This window comes from Equus przewalskii, chromosome 13 (genome assembly GCF_037783145.1).
Source record: "Equus przewalskii isolate Varuska chromosome 13, EquPr2, whole genome shotgun sequence".
In the NCBI taxonomy this organism is placed as follows: Eukaryota; Metazoa; Chordata; class Mammalia; order Perissodactyla; family Equidae; genus Equus; species Equus przewalskii.
This window is the reverse complement of record NC_091843.1, coordinates 83654903-83669914: the sequence shown is the minus strand read 5'-3', so window position 1 is coordinate 83669914 and position 15012 is coordinate 83654903. Positions and strand designations below refer to the sequence as shown.

At 35.3% G+C, this 15012-nt stretch overlaps 1 protein-coding gene across 20 annotated transcripts in view; it reads right to left on the bottom strand.

Annotated features, from left to right (window-relative positions):
• The window catches only part of SSBP2 (single stranded DNA binding protein 2), a 293559-nt gene that overhangs the window by 77454 nt on the left and 201093 nt on the right, over positions 1–15012 (bottom strand). For 9 of the 20 annotated variants that reach the window (XM_008518050.2, XM_008518049.2, XM_070571476.1 and 6 more), the window contains exon 5: positions 8198–8287. The exons of 5 other annotated variants lie outside the window; for them this stretch is intronic. In XM_008518050.2, the coding sequence (XP_008516272.1) occupies positions 8198–8287 (90 nt within the window). Of the gene's footprint in view, positions 1–8197; positions 8288–9731; positions 9783–15012 lie in introns of all 20 variants that reach the window. 6 more of the 20 variants (XM_070571475.1, XM_070571474.1, XM_070571473.1 and 3 more) reach the window with 1 other exon arrangement.

Below are 15012 nucleotides of genomic sequence, written 5' to 3'. Positions count from 1 at the left end.
ATACTAAATATCCTGGCATCTTTAGCAGCATGAAAGTGAAAAGAAAATCAATATTGGTCTAGGATGGTGGGTAACTTCTTTCTAAATCCTCATTGTGACATCAAATAAACAAAAAAAGTAGGGTTTCTAACAGGAAACGATTTCATTCCATTCTAACTGGAAAATCCAAGTCAAGACGTGAAGCCCTGACACTCCCTTCTTTGCTCTCTGTCTGTCTAGGCACTGCTGTAGGGTCTTTGGTTGGTAGAGATGCAATTCTTAAAAAAGCTTCCCTAGTTATTCAAGCTGAGCAGTTTTAATTTGTTCTAATAGTTGCGGCCAGAAAAACTATTACCACAACTGCAGGAAAGCATTATCAAAGCTGTCAGGCACCTTTATTTTTTTAGGCTGCTTTTATCTTAATACTAGAGAAAGACTTGTAGCATTTTCGATATTTAGAATCTGCGTTCTTAAAAGATTCAAAATTAAACTTACTTTTTATTTTTTGAACTTTGATAAATAAGCAACCTTCCCCACCTCTACTCTCCAAATTCTGCTGTATTTAATTCTGAGAAATACTATTTTTAATGTCTGAATTTTTAAACTATATATAGATAATGTTAGAGGTTATAGTTCAGTAATTCAATTCCACTTGAGATTTCCAGTAGTCTACTTATTCAAATGAAGAGAAAATATACTAACTAACGTTTTGGTTCATTATCTAAGATTAAAGATGAGATCTACAACTTCTGGAGAGAGGGGAAAGGGAGCTCCTCCTTGTGTAGAATATTTGCTAAGACTTATTTCTGAAACAGCCACGGTCAGGAAGGATAAGAGAAGAGGCAAACCCTGGGAGTGGAGACAATATGAAGAATAACAGCAGAAGGAACTGAGGAGCCATGTAGACGTTTTAACCCTACGTATGACTTACAGGGTAAAACAAGCGCTACTGATGATAAAATGGTTGTATTCTGAATGTCTGAACAGGAAGAGCAGGGCAGATGAGCATACTTAGTTATGAAGGTATCTGCAAAATGTAGGACGTATTTCCAGAAATAAGTTCAATATCTACCTCCAGAAACACCTCACCAGGGCACATCAAAACTCCTACTCTTGTTTTCCTTTTCAGTTTCAAGTGTTAGATTAAATAATTATTTTTCTCATTTTGGATTCATTTTGATTCTTTTTCTTTTAAAAAATCAAGAATATTGTAATACCTTGAAGCTTTGTTTTTGTCTTTATTGCTTTACGAATGTCATTCATATTGAGCTTTTTGTAGTTGAGAACATCATGGAGGAAAAGGAAGATTTCTTTCTATTTTTTGTTCTTCTCATTGCGTTATGACGATGTCAAAGCATTAGGTCAGCTTGCTACAGTGCAGTCTTGCTAAAAATAGAACCTTTGGCAAATAGACCCTGAACAAGCAGAGACCTCTGCAAACCACCACTAGAGGGCAAAGCAGCTTTACCGTTGCTAGTATCATGCCTGCAAACAAATGCGACTGAAAACCTGCGGCAACATATTTCCAGCATATTAGAGTTCTGATCAATTCAGATTTTAAAATATGGATGACCACCTTAGTCTGAAACTAAATTACTTGGTATACTTTATCTGCAACAGGTATTTATAATCTCATTCAAGGCAAAGCCTTAAATTTACAACCCAACATCAATATATTATTAGTTTTCAACAGTTTCAGTTAAGGAAACTAAAGATCCAATGACTAGAATATAGCAAATGTGTCAAGATAAAAGTCAAAACAAAACATAATACAATGTAAAAATGAAGAAAAAGTTATACAGAATGCAAATTAGATATTTACAAGTATATCCCACATTAGTTACACACTCTAATTAGCACCTATAAAAGATTATATTGTGTTTTTATATAAAAGATATGGATATGTTTAGTTAGAGTGATAACAAACAAGATAGTTTTCTTCTTAAAAGTTTTCTTGTGGTAAAGAACAGAAAGGAGAGAAAAAGTATTTCACCCCCCTCAAATTTTTTTTGGTTGACATAATAAATGTCTATTTCTTTAATATAGCATAAGTTATGGTAAATTCACAAGAGAGACTTTCTTGTTACTAGCTCAAATCTATAAAATTATAGAACTTCATATGCTAAGAGAGTTAATAGTCAATTTTTTAAAAAACATGAAAGAATGAGAACTTTTACACATTTTACTAAACTAGTTTGATTATTATACATACGTGAGAAGAAAATCTAATTGGTTCAAGGATTACTGCTGCCTATTCAATCAAATTGCAGGAATCAAACTTTGGCTGTCTTTTGGTAAGAATGCTATGAGAATGAGTAAGTCATAAATAATTCAAATTTCTTAGCACTTGATGAGACTTTTGAATAAGACTCCAGCACAGGGACAGGAGAGTCAGAGTACAGACTCAGTTGTGAATGCCTACTCTGTGCACTCACACCAACCACAACACTCTTTTCTTCCACTAAAACTGCCCAACTGACCACTTCTACTGTCTTTGCTCTGACCCCAGCAGCACGACTTCCTAATTTAAGAAGCTGCTCAAATCATTCACCAGTTCCATGGCAGGTCACTTTGAGAATCTATGGGGTTTTATTTACAAATTACTCCTTTGATAAAAGATTCCAAGTAAATAAATACGTGTCTTACTTTACATGGTTTTATTTTACTAAACTGATATCTCCTTTTGCATGTCCAACTATTCCCACTGATTTTACTTAATTGGTCTCCCACTCAACAACAGAAGCTCTCCCACTTCAACAAAAACATCAAAGTTTAAGTATGAACAATGTTACTATCTGTTACAAATAGAAAGACAATAACCTAAAGACTGCCTCCCAGGATGGACTTATTAAATGCATGGGGTTTTAATCGTAATTATTTATTTTAGAGTTTAATTTAATTACTATTATTCAAATGTAGCTGCCATGAATTCACAAATTTAGAGTTTGTGCTAATTCCACTTGGTAGTGTATTTAAGTCTATACTTATGTCACAGTGGAGAGGGGGCTTGTTCTGCACTGTGCACAGGAACAAAAGGAGTATGTTTGTCCATTTAGGAGAGCTGTTTCAATGTAGTTTTCATGGTATGATCACATAGTGAGTAGAGCTCAGAACTACTTAAGCCAGTGCTTTATGTACTAATTACAAATTCTTCTTCTTTGCTTTCACTTATTCATTAAATTCTAATAGGCTCAATCCTTTCCTAGTCTAGTCCCATTCCGTACAAGCTTTGTGTTTCCTCACTAAGAATAGGGATTCAAAACCGTTCCCATACTCCACAGAAAGGTCAAAGGCGATGGGAGGTAACTACCGTCTAGATTTAGTAGCTGCAACCAAACTGAGAGGCTGGAAAAACTGTTCAGCACCCTTCTAAGTCTCTTTCGAACCAGGAATTCTCTGACGTCTGAGTCTCTGGCTTTTGGGAAAGCGTGAGTCTCTATCCCAGTCAGCTTCCTGAAACCTGGCAACTTGAAGGAAACATAACCAGCTTTTTACAGTTGCTTCCAATCTCCTCTGCTGTGCGCTGTACTAATAATCAAGATTGTGCCTGATCTTGGGCATCAGAGTTCATGCACTCTGAAATGACATCCTGTCAGAGCTTCTCCAGATTTGGGTAATTCTTGAAGGTCAGTATCTCTTTGGAACTGGATTAAAAACTTGTGTTTGCACTTGAATTATGATTGTCTGCTGCTATTTCTACTCACAGAAGGCAGCTATTCTTCATTATGTCCAGAATCATGCTGAAGTACAGTCCAATCACTGTAGGATGCTAATGCTGATAGTTAGGAAATACTTGATTAGTTTAATTCCATCATTACATGGACGAAAAGATAACATTTTATTTACTTTAAAAAAGGTTGATTATTTGAGTTTTTCATATTTCAGAAAGGCATTTCTAGGGAGTGTGGATGTATTTAAGCCTGTTAAATAGGGAAAAAGAGCATTTGGGATTAGCTGGAATGGTCTCCCCGGATAAAGAGGGATGACTTGCATATCAGACGCAAATATATCCAAAACTTTTTCTACCTCCTATCTTTCCTTAGCCAGTCCTGGTGGCCTAGTGGTTAAGATTCGGCGTGCTCACCACTGCACCTGGGGTTAGTTTCCAATCAGGGAACCATACCACCCGTCTGTTGGTTGTCATCTTGTGGCAGCTGTGTATTGCTGTGATGTTGAAAGCTCTGCCACGGCTATTTCAAATACCAGCAGGGTCACCCATGGTAAGCAGGTTTCAGTGGAGCTTCCAGACTAAGACAGACTAGGAAGAAGGACCTGGCCACCCACTTCTGAAAACACTGGCCATGGAAAGGTAAGAGAAGACCTGCTCTGCAGTACACAGGGTCACTAGGAGTCAGAACTGACCCCACGGCACCTGCAACAAATCTTTCCTAACTCAGATGAAGACATTAAAGTAATCAGAAGCTCAAAGTAGGAACCTCAGAATCATCCTTGACTCCCCCAACTCTTTCCCTTCTCCCCAATTTGGTTAATCAACTAAGGCCTATTAAACTTAACTATGAACTGTTTTTTCCCTTTCTAACCCTTCTGCCACTGTTCTTGAGTAGGTACAGAGAGTCTCTTCCTGGGGCTACTATTAGCCAACCAACTGATACGCCTGCAAAGAACCCCTGCTCCAGTCTCTGGGTCTGTTGCCTTCGTTCATCTTTTAAGTGTCAGTGCTTTGTGGAGTTCAGTTGTGTACTCTCTCACCCACTCATTCTGAACTTTCTCTCCGGACAATTAATTTACCCCTGTGGATTCAAGCGCCCTTAATATGATGACAATACTGGAAGTTTTATCTCTGGCCTAGATCACTGTCTTAGGTTTTATCTGTCCTATCTCAAACTTACTCCCCATTTTATGGTCTCTATCTCAGAAAATGATACCTCCATCTGCCCAGGTTAGAGCCAGAATCCAGGGTATTATTCTTGAATCCTTTTACTCATAGCCATCACTTTTATTTGTCTCTCAAATCTGTTCCTGTCTCTCCATACTCACTGCCACTACCTGAGCTCAGGCCATTATTCAATCTCACCTGGGTTACCCTAACAGCCTCCTAGTCGCCCCACCTTCAGACTTCTCTCTCTGCAAACCAGGTTACACCTGTAACTGGAGTGATTTTTCTAAAAAGGCAAATATGAACATGCCTCTCTCTTGCTTAAAATCCTTCAGTAACTTATTACTGCCCTTAAGACCAAGTTCAAACTCTTAACTAATCTACAAGGCTCCTCAAGGCTCCTCTCAAGCCTCATCATCAGCTACTCTAGTTCTGGGTATTTCTGAAATATTTGGTCTCTCTCCTTTCCCCTCTGGGGCTTTGTAAATTTTTCCCCCGTCTCTGCCTCCTTTGCCTGATTTTTCTTACCTCATCTCTACATCCCAATTTGGATTCCATTTACTATTTTGACAATCAATATTTCCCCAACAATGCCCCTCCCCAGATTGGGTTTGGTGGTCTTCTGATTTGCTCTCAGAGTACAGCCTACTCATTTAATATAGCCGTATTCTTTCTAGACTCTAATTACCTTTTCTCTCTCTCAGTTACCATAATGTATGTTGTTTTAGGGAAGGGGTTTTGTATACAATTGCATCATAGATGCCTAACAAAGCCTGATCCATTCTATAGCTGGAATTCAGGTCATTGTTCTCCTCAAAGAACTTCAACAGCTCCTACATGTCTACTGAATAAAGACTCAAGTTCTTACCTCGGCATATATGGCCCTTCTCACTATGCGAGGGCGTATCTTCCCACTTCATTTCCAGGAAGTCCTGCCTATGCTCCTCTACTTTCTGTGCGTGTTACTGTGGGTGAACACCTCTGCACAGGCCATTCTGATGCCTCCTCACTTTTGCTTACACTGCTCCCACTTTCTGGAATATCATTTCTCAGCTTGTTTTCCTGGAAAACCTTCTCCAAACCACTTTGAGTTTCAACTCAGGCAGACTTAACAGCTCTCCCTTCTAAGTCACCACAGAACTTTACACTTCACTCCGTTACAGCACATACCTCGACGTATGACAGTTATTTATTTTTAATAATGTCCCACTGGCTAGACAATGACCTTGAGGAAGGTACACATTATACAAACTCATTTTTAGATGCTTACCACAGTGCCTGGCATCCAGTAGTACTCAAATATTTATCACCTTGGAATAATTAAAACAAAGTTAACTCTGTTTCAACTACTTCTATCAAGACCCAAGCAGAAGACAAGTAAGGGGAGAAAGGTTCATTCTACAAAATGTGGAAATGAAAATTTATGAGTTTATACATCTTTGTTTAACCCTAGAAAAAAAAAATTTGGCTTCTTTCCAAACCTATTCCCTCTTTTTACAAGTGCCACTTGGAGAGCTTCTACTAACTCTAATAAGTAGATAAACTTTGCTGATTTACTCTATAACCCCAATCTATCCTTGGCAAGAGAAATAAGAGCATGAGGAAAAAAATAAAATGCGCTAGAAATATTTTATGAATAACGGTCAACTACGAACTTTAGAAGGTACGTTCAATGGCAGAAGTCCAGAAAGCCTTGGTTTGAATCCTAGCCCTGAACCTTCTGACTTCGTGCAAACCGCTTATCTGTCAAGCCTCAGTTTTTCCATTTGTACAATGGGAATGATGGTATACGTACTTCACATCTAGGGTTATTGTGAAGATTAAGAGTTTATATACATAAGGTATTTAAAACAAAGTATGGTATATAGTAAGCAGTTATTAAGTATTAGTTTTCATTATTATCTTAAATGGTGATTGTTTAATGAATAATCAAGAGTTATAATACATTCCTAGATTATAAGAAAGGGCCCTCAAGACAGACGGGAGCTGTAAAAGACTTTTGAATATTCTAGACCACTTGGATATTAATATAGAGTAGCTGGACAAATAACCATGTCCTAAAGGACTTTACATTTCAGAGCTGGTACTGGGTTCTAATTAATTTTATTCAACTGCTATACTTTCAAAAATTGCCTATAATTTTATTTCTCCATTTTCACATTTATAAGTACATTGATCTACCCTGTAATAAGGTATGGATTAACTAAAAGATGATTATCAATGACTTTGAAAATACTAAACACTAAAGTGACAAATTAGTTTATAAGTACCTAGCATAATTCATCAACAATACAGCATATTACATTAATTCCTGTAATACCTTCCAATGCTAGTTGTTGTTTTTTTTTTCGTGAGGAAGATTGGCTGTAAGCTAATATCAATTGCCAATCTTCCTCTTTTTGCTTGAGGAATATTGCCCTTGAGCTAACATTTGTCCCAATCTTCCTCTATTTTGTATGTGGGATGCCACCACAGCATGGCTTGACGAGTGGTGTGTAGGTCTGTGCCCAGGGTCCATGCCCAGGGTTCTGTACCCGCGAACCCTGGGGTGAAGTGGAGCATGCAAAGGTAACCACTACACCACCAGGCCAACCCCACAACTCTAGTTTTTAACTCCTAAATTCTTCATAATTTTCTCAAAGGGTGTTATAAAATTAACCATGTAGTAAAAAATAATAAACCTCAGAATCTATGTTGGTTTGGGTTAGAAAACCATTAGATTTAAGACGTGGGTGCCATAAAATCAAAAAGTGATGTATCTTAATTCTAAAATTATTATCATCATTGCTAAAGTACATGGTTGTGTTGAAATTTTAAAATACTAACATATGTATTTTAAAGTCTGATTTTAAAATGTTATGTAATGATGTCAATAAAAATTCCCACTTAAAAGCCACAAAGATGATTCTCAAAATATTTTGATAGAGCCTATAATCTTGATAAATGAATGGGTTATGATTTAGCCATGTTTTGAAAGTACAGCCAAATCCTGATTATCTTCAGTCTGTGGAGATACGGATAGTTTGGATGGTTAAAATCCATATAGCATTCCAGAACCTCATCTTTAGCCTCTTCTCCCCTCAAATCTTTACCACAGTTAACTTAATGGGCTAATTTGCATTTCAACTCCCTTTTTTTCTTAGGTGAAATGCAATGAAATGGCAAAATAAATAAATGAATCAAGATTTGACAACAAATAAAACATAGGAAGGAAGGGCTAATCTATACACTAGATAACCAGTTTCTGCATAATCAAGAGTTGGCTGCATAGTGTTAAGCTTACGTTAAGAATTAAAATAGCCTCGTGCTCCTTCACATCTTTAAATAAAATCAAACAGGAGTTCCTATGCCTCCACATTCCTAGTCCGAGTCTCTGAGTACCTGAAAGAACCCTGGTGGTACAGGACCTACTGGCATGCCATCTCCTGGGGGAATGTTTCCTAGCACTGGGCTGGGAGCTGCTGCCGCACTCTGCAAGAATAAAGGAGAAACAAACCTACATCATTACAGAGAAGGCACAAAACCAACGACTAACCGTAACAGACTGTAGGACGGGAGCTGCTCCTTCCCGGGAACAAACAGTGGTAATTTCCCCCACTCCAGAGGGAAACTAAGATACAACAGTTAGTTTAGTATATGACAAAGTTATTTGGTTTAAACAGGTCTCTTTAAACTTTTTAAAGTCACAGAACTTTAATAAGATGGTATATTTAAATGGTATTTAAAAGGCAAGTGATAATATGACAAGATAGAAGTTTGAGTGAATGTTTTATTTTAAGGCACGGGCATCTGAAATGGAAGCATCAATAGCAAAAAGGTAAAAATGTACGTAATAAATTTGAAAATGGTGGTTGTAGAAGTTGGAAAAAAGAACTCTCTTTCTTTAGATTATGCTTTTCTATGAGTCATAAACAAAGGTAATTAATTTTCTGTCTGTAGGTGGCAACACTCATATTATTCACTTTCTGATATTCTATAATTGGTAGACAAAATATAATTGATAGTGAAAACAGGGTGGTCAGGATGAAAAAGCAATCAGGAGACTGAGTAAGAGAAAGGAATTAGAGTTGGAGAGATTGGTCTCATATAAACAGATTATGAAAAATGCAAAGTCTACTTCCTTAGAAAATTATTTCACAGAATCCTAGAGTTTCATGAAATAGAAGTATGAAAAACTTTGGGTTACACTCTGTAAGCAAATCAAGGTTTTAGATTTAATTTTTACATAGAGTAGTAATAGATAAAACTGTTCTACAACCATGCATTTCACCCCTCAACCTGGTTAGACATATTACAAACAGTAAGAACAGTCAAGAGGAACCAGAAATGTGCTGCAGACAGATCAGTAGGAATCCAACAGTTTTGCTATGAAAAGAACGCAAAATAAGTCCTGGATCTAGAGTATCTGTTGCACTATCCTCCCCTACATCAGTGTATTCATTCATGCATTAACATTCCATCAGAAGATGTAATATCTCAGTATATTTGTAGCATACATTTCCCAGTATATAAAGGGTAAAAATAGTAAAACATGTTTATCCTATAGTACTGGCAGTCATTAATAATAAGGGCTTCCTGAAGAAATCTAGATTTAAATGTGTTTGTCTAAAATGTTGTTTACCCATGAATCCCAAAATTTTAAATTGCTGATAAAGCATATGAGTATAAAAGGAGAAATAATATTCCTTAGATATTAAGATGAAATATTAATCTATTATTCTATTTTGAGCAAAAACATGCAATTTCATTTAGTGTACATTAATTGAATACCCACCATTTGCCAGATATTCTTCCATTTTACTTTATATATCAACAGTCATGTTTTTAAAAAATGAAAGGCAAATTGCTTTTTTTCATTTTAACTAAACATGCATAACATTTTAATATACAATGTTAGAGTAAGAGAGAAACTTACCACCACACATTTATCCTTTTTTAGTTTAAATATATATGATTCCAGCCAGATCTAGGAAGAAAGATTTGATTTACATCCTGTGACAGTCAATTACTGTCATGAGGAAGTTGCTTTTAGTACTAAAAGCTAGACATAGGACATCACTATTCTAATTAACTGCAGAATAGAAACTTGTTTTGTAATAAAATTGATGCGTAAAAAAGTTTGTAAGCCACACTCACCTATACTTTTACAGAAATGTATACTATTACATTAAGCAAGTTTACAAAAACGAAATAGAATTCAGTAAATTACTGCAACTTCATAGTGTAGTTCAAAGATGCGATTTCTCCCTCAATTCTAGTTGCTTGAAAAGTATATAAAAGAAGCGTTTGCCTACCCAAACAAAAAGAAATGTTTGTTTGCATCTAAACTAAAATTCAACAAGTAAAGATGCTGGGTCATTATTGGTTCCTTTATTTTTTTCTTTTTTGGGGGGACTACTACATTCTTTTTTTAAAATTAAAAAATTTTTTTCTAAGGAAGATTAGCCCTGAGCTAACATCTGTGCCAGTCGTCCTCTATTTTGTATGTGGGTCACTGCCACAGCATGACTGACGAATGGTATAGGTCTGTGCCTGGGATCCAAACCAGGGTTGCTGAAGCAGAGTGTGCTGAACTTAACCACCATGCCACGAAGCTGTCCCTACTACTTTCTTTAAGGGTATATGATATGCTAGTTTTTTTCCTTGAAAGTTCTTCATTATATATATTTCCTATTTTTTTCAGCTATTATTTAAAAGTGAAACAAAATAAATAATTCAAATAAAGATGTAAGCAAGTTAAATCTTTAAAATGCTTTCAAATTTTTATTTTATGGCTTCAAAATTATTTCATAAATTCAATCAAAATATATATGGCCACGGACTCTCTTAGGTTCTGAAATATAGCAGTTACACTAGGAAAAGAAAAAAATCTTGGCCTTTTTGAAGTTAACATTCTAGTGAGGGGAAGAAAGACAATGATAAGTGCTATGGATTAAAAAAAAGAGCAGGGAATAGAGAGTTCCCAGCAAAGGGAGAAGGGATTATAATTTTAAACAGGATAGTCAGGAATGAATGAATGAATCAAACAAACAGGTTATGGTGACTGACTGATTTAAATATGCCTCCTACTCTGTTGTTGAGATTGCCTTCCTTACATTTCAAGATGTAAATTCAAGACCAAATTCTTACAGTTTGCACCTATTCCCTCACAGTAGCACAAGAATTTTGTGGAAGTTTTTCTTTCTTAGTAATCATACTTTGGGCATAACAAAAGAGGCGTCTTGAAAATAAAGAGTTTTATAGCTAGATGCTGACAGTTTAGAGCATGACAATTTAGTTTTCTGGTGTGATAGTAATTTCTAGCCTAAGCCTAAGGACACGAAGTGAAGTGAACAGAATCCTAGTACTTATCTAGTCTGTTTTCCCAGTACAAAGCGCTAGTCCAGGGCATTTCAGCCCAAACTTCACTTTATGGGCCACATTTTTCAGTTAAATTATCCATCCATTCTTCTGGGATTTATTGACAAGGGATAGTCTCCCTTTATCATACTGTGTGGACTGGGCTCAAGCTTAGAGTGCCATTTGGTACATCATGTTGATTATTAACAAATACTACAGAGGTACACGAAATGGTACTCTAAGTGTTGTATTGTGAAAGAGTATATTTCTCAAACTGCCTAACTTGCTTATTCGTATCCAGTAGCAATATGAATAATACATGCTTTGAACTTATAAACTAAATAAGAATCAAGTTTTGGGGTTAGGACTTTATGTAGGAGGAAGAAGTGCCAAATTTCTTGAGTTTCATTGCTGGAATTTCTGAGACTTGTCTCAAGTCTACTTCAGCTCATGAGACAAATTTATCTCATGACTTGAGGATCCACAGAAAGTTGGCGTTGGCTCTAACTCATAAAGTGTGTATTACTCTGGGGGGTTGTAACTAAGTCACAAAAGGAGAATAAAAAGTTTAATTATATTAAGAACTACTACAAAACATTAGTTTCACTGGATTTGTATGAATTCCCACAAGACTACCATGGAAAATCATTTATTATGTAATATATCCACTATTATTTAGGGTTGACTTTTCATCTCTCTAGTAAAAGACAAAAACATAAATAATATGGCTTTAAAATATTTCTTCTAACTAAACTGAATACATAAGACCACGGCAAATGCAAAAATATAAATTATCATTAAAAGAGCTTTGTCTCTATAGTGGATTAATTTGTATGCTTTTAATATAAACTTTCATACATATTTTCTAACTGTTCTTAAATCATTTACTTTGTCATGAGACAAATTTCAAGGTTTTTTTTAGAGCGACTTTACTTTTTCTTTCTTTTAAATTTTCCCAAACCACTAAGATAATTTTACCTTCTTTTTATAAATCCAATACATTAAATTTGGTGTTTTCAAATGAACTAAATTATGGAACAATTATTGCTTTCCAAGGAATATTCAAATGTGCTTTAGAGAGTCACCATGAGATCTTTCTTCATGTTGCTACCTATTTATCTTTGTTTAAGTCTGTGTGGTCATTTTCTTCTCTTGGACTATCTGTGCTTATATCATTCTGCCCTCTAAGAAGGTGTAAACCAATCTGTACCCCCTCCTTTTTTTTTCTGAGGAAGATTAGCCCTGATCTAACATTTGCCGCCAATCCTCCTCTTTTTGCTGAGGAAGACTGGCCCTGAGCTAACATCCATGCCCATCTTCCTCTACTCTATATGTGGGCTGCCTGCCACGGCATGGCTTGACAAGCGATGGGTAGATCTGCACCTGGGATCTGAGCTGGCGAAGCAGAACATGAGAACTTACGGCAGCGCCACCAGTCTGGACCCTCCCTCCCCCACCTTTTGTTATTTATTTTTCCTTTGTATATATATCCAGCACCCTTTCCCCTTTTCCCTTAAATGGTATTATACAATTAAATTTAAAAAATATCTTTATTCTCTAATTCTCTATTTATAGATTTAAAGAACACAGAAGTATTCTGTCATTTTACATTTTCTCTTCTTAAATAAAAATCTGAAATGAAAGCTACAAGGATTCTTATTTTAAAGTTATTATCACTAGTGGCCTCTGGTATTAAAAAAAAAGTTGTACATACATCTGTATGAAGGTTTCAAAACAACAAGCATATGATTAAAAATTGGCTTAAAAATACAATTAGGATGCAACTGATTACTAAATATAATTAGTTAGCATTTATTAAGACTACACATTAAATAACTAATATTCTCTAAGAATGTTAGGGAACTAGTTGCCTAATTATACACTGGATAATCAAGATATAAAGTTTATATTTGCTGGAATAGGAAAAATATTTTAGTATATGTAAAATTCCAGTTAGTTATTTAAATTTAAATCTAAAAACAATTTTCAAAAAATCAAGAATTAAAAAACATACTTTTGTCTTTTCATTTTTGACTGGTATTATTTGATTTTTCTTTAGAGAAGCATGATATAATCATATATTGATAGTTTTCTTCAACTTAAGCCATCATTATATTTCTGAGATAAGCTATGCTTGATCATCACGGGTAATCCTTTTAATAGGCTAATGAATTATATTTGGATACTTTATTTAGGATCTTTACCTCTATATTCTTAATGAGACAGGTTTAGAATGTTCTTTGCTTTATTATATTTTCCAAACTTGAGCATCAGGATTATTTTACCTTCTCAAAATGAATTGGATGGCAAACTGTCTCTTGTAATGTTTATATAGTATAGTGTTTGTCTGCTTTTTGAATGTTAAAAAATACGCAGCAGTAAAGTTGCCTGAATACAAAAGCAATGTTGGAAATAACTATGGTCATTATTCTTTTATATTTTCTACTTCTATTTGCTTCAATTCTGTTCATTTACATTTTTCCCCAGAACACTTCATTTCATTGAGATTCTTAGTTTTATCCATATACACACTACTTTCACATATTTTAGAAAGGTCCTATGTACCAGCTGTGAGAGACTGCTAGCAGACCACAAACATCTGCTTCTCCCTCCTTCCATGTAACAGAACTGTAGCCAGGCATGAGGCAGCCCAGCTACCTTACATTTCTCAGTCTCTCTTGTCCTCACCAAGAATTAAGTTCTTGTTCTTGGAATGTGAGCAGAAGAGGTTTGCACCACTTCCAAGCCTTGGTCTTAAGAGTTTGGGATGCCTCCTACTTACTTTTAATTAGAGATCTAATTTCTGTCATGTTGACAAAAACAATGCCTGGTACAATGGCAGAGCCCCACCATCCTCTGAGGAGCAGAGGCTGCCCACCTGCCCTGCACACCTCACTGAACTGTTGGTTCTAAAACAGACGATGACTTGTTTTGTTTCTCCTGAGGTGAATTAGTGTTCTCATCATTATCTTTGCCAGGAATTGTTCTATTAGTTTACTTTCTTTCCTGTTTTATTAACATATTATCTCATCTTATTAAATCTCTATTCTCCTCCTTTTTCCTTTTTTAGGTTTTATTATTTTCCATCTTAAATTAGTAACTAAGTTTTTTCTCTTTTTTAAAATACAAATCATGTAAAACTATACATTTGGCTCTGAATTTACCTTTCATTGCATTTACAAGGTTTGACGTTGATGTTCATGATTCTTCCCCTAAATCATCTAATAAATATAATTTTGATTTCCCAAACTTCTATTGGATATAATTAGAAGCCAAAATTACACTGATTAGATGATTTAGAAAAAAATGAGGACACCAATATCAAACCTTGTAGATGTAACCAAAGGTATACTTTAATGTACAAATGGTAGGGGGTTTTATTTTAATTTTAATTTCTATCTTTCCCACTGTGTTCAGGTAAGACGTACTGTATAATTTCTATATTTTAGGAATTTGTTGAACACGTTTTTGGTGATCTAACCAATAATCAATTTTCATAATTTCCCATGGATACTTAACTAAATATCCATGTTCTTGGTCTATGTTTTTGCCCATTTACCTAATATCTTCATACTGTCTCTAATTTTTGTCCCTTTGCTCTTCCAAATATATAGAACACCCTACAACTGTTGTTTGTCCATTTCTCCCTTTCCATGTTTAATAATCACTACTTTGAATCTATTTTGTCCAAAATTAATATTGCAAGCTCAGCTTTCCTTTTGTGTTCATATACTAAATCATCTCCCAAACATTTATTTTTTAACTTTGTGCTAAATTCTATTTAACTGTTTTACTTGTTAGCAGAAAAGTCTTCTAATACACATCCAGGTCAGATGTCCTTTAAAATTAGAAAAAAG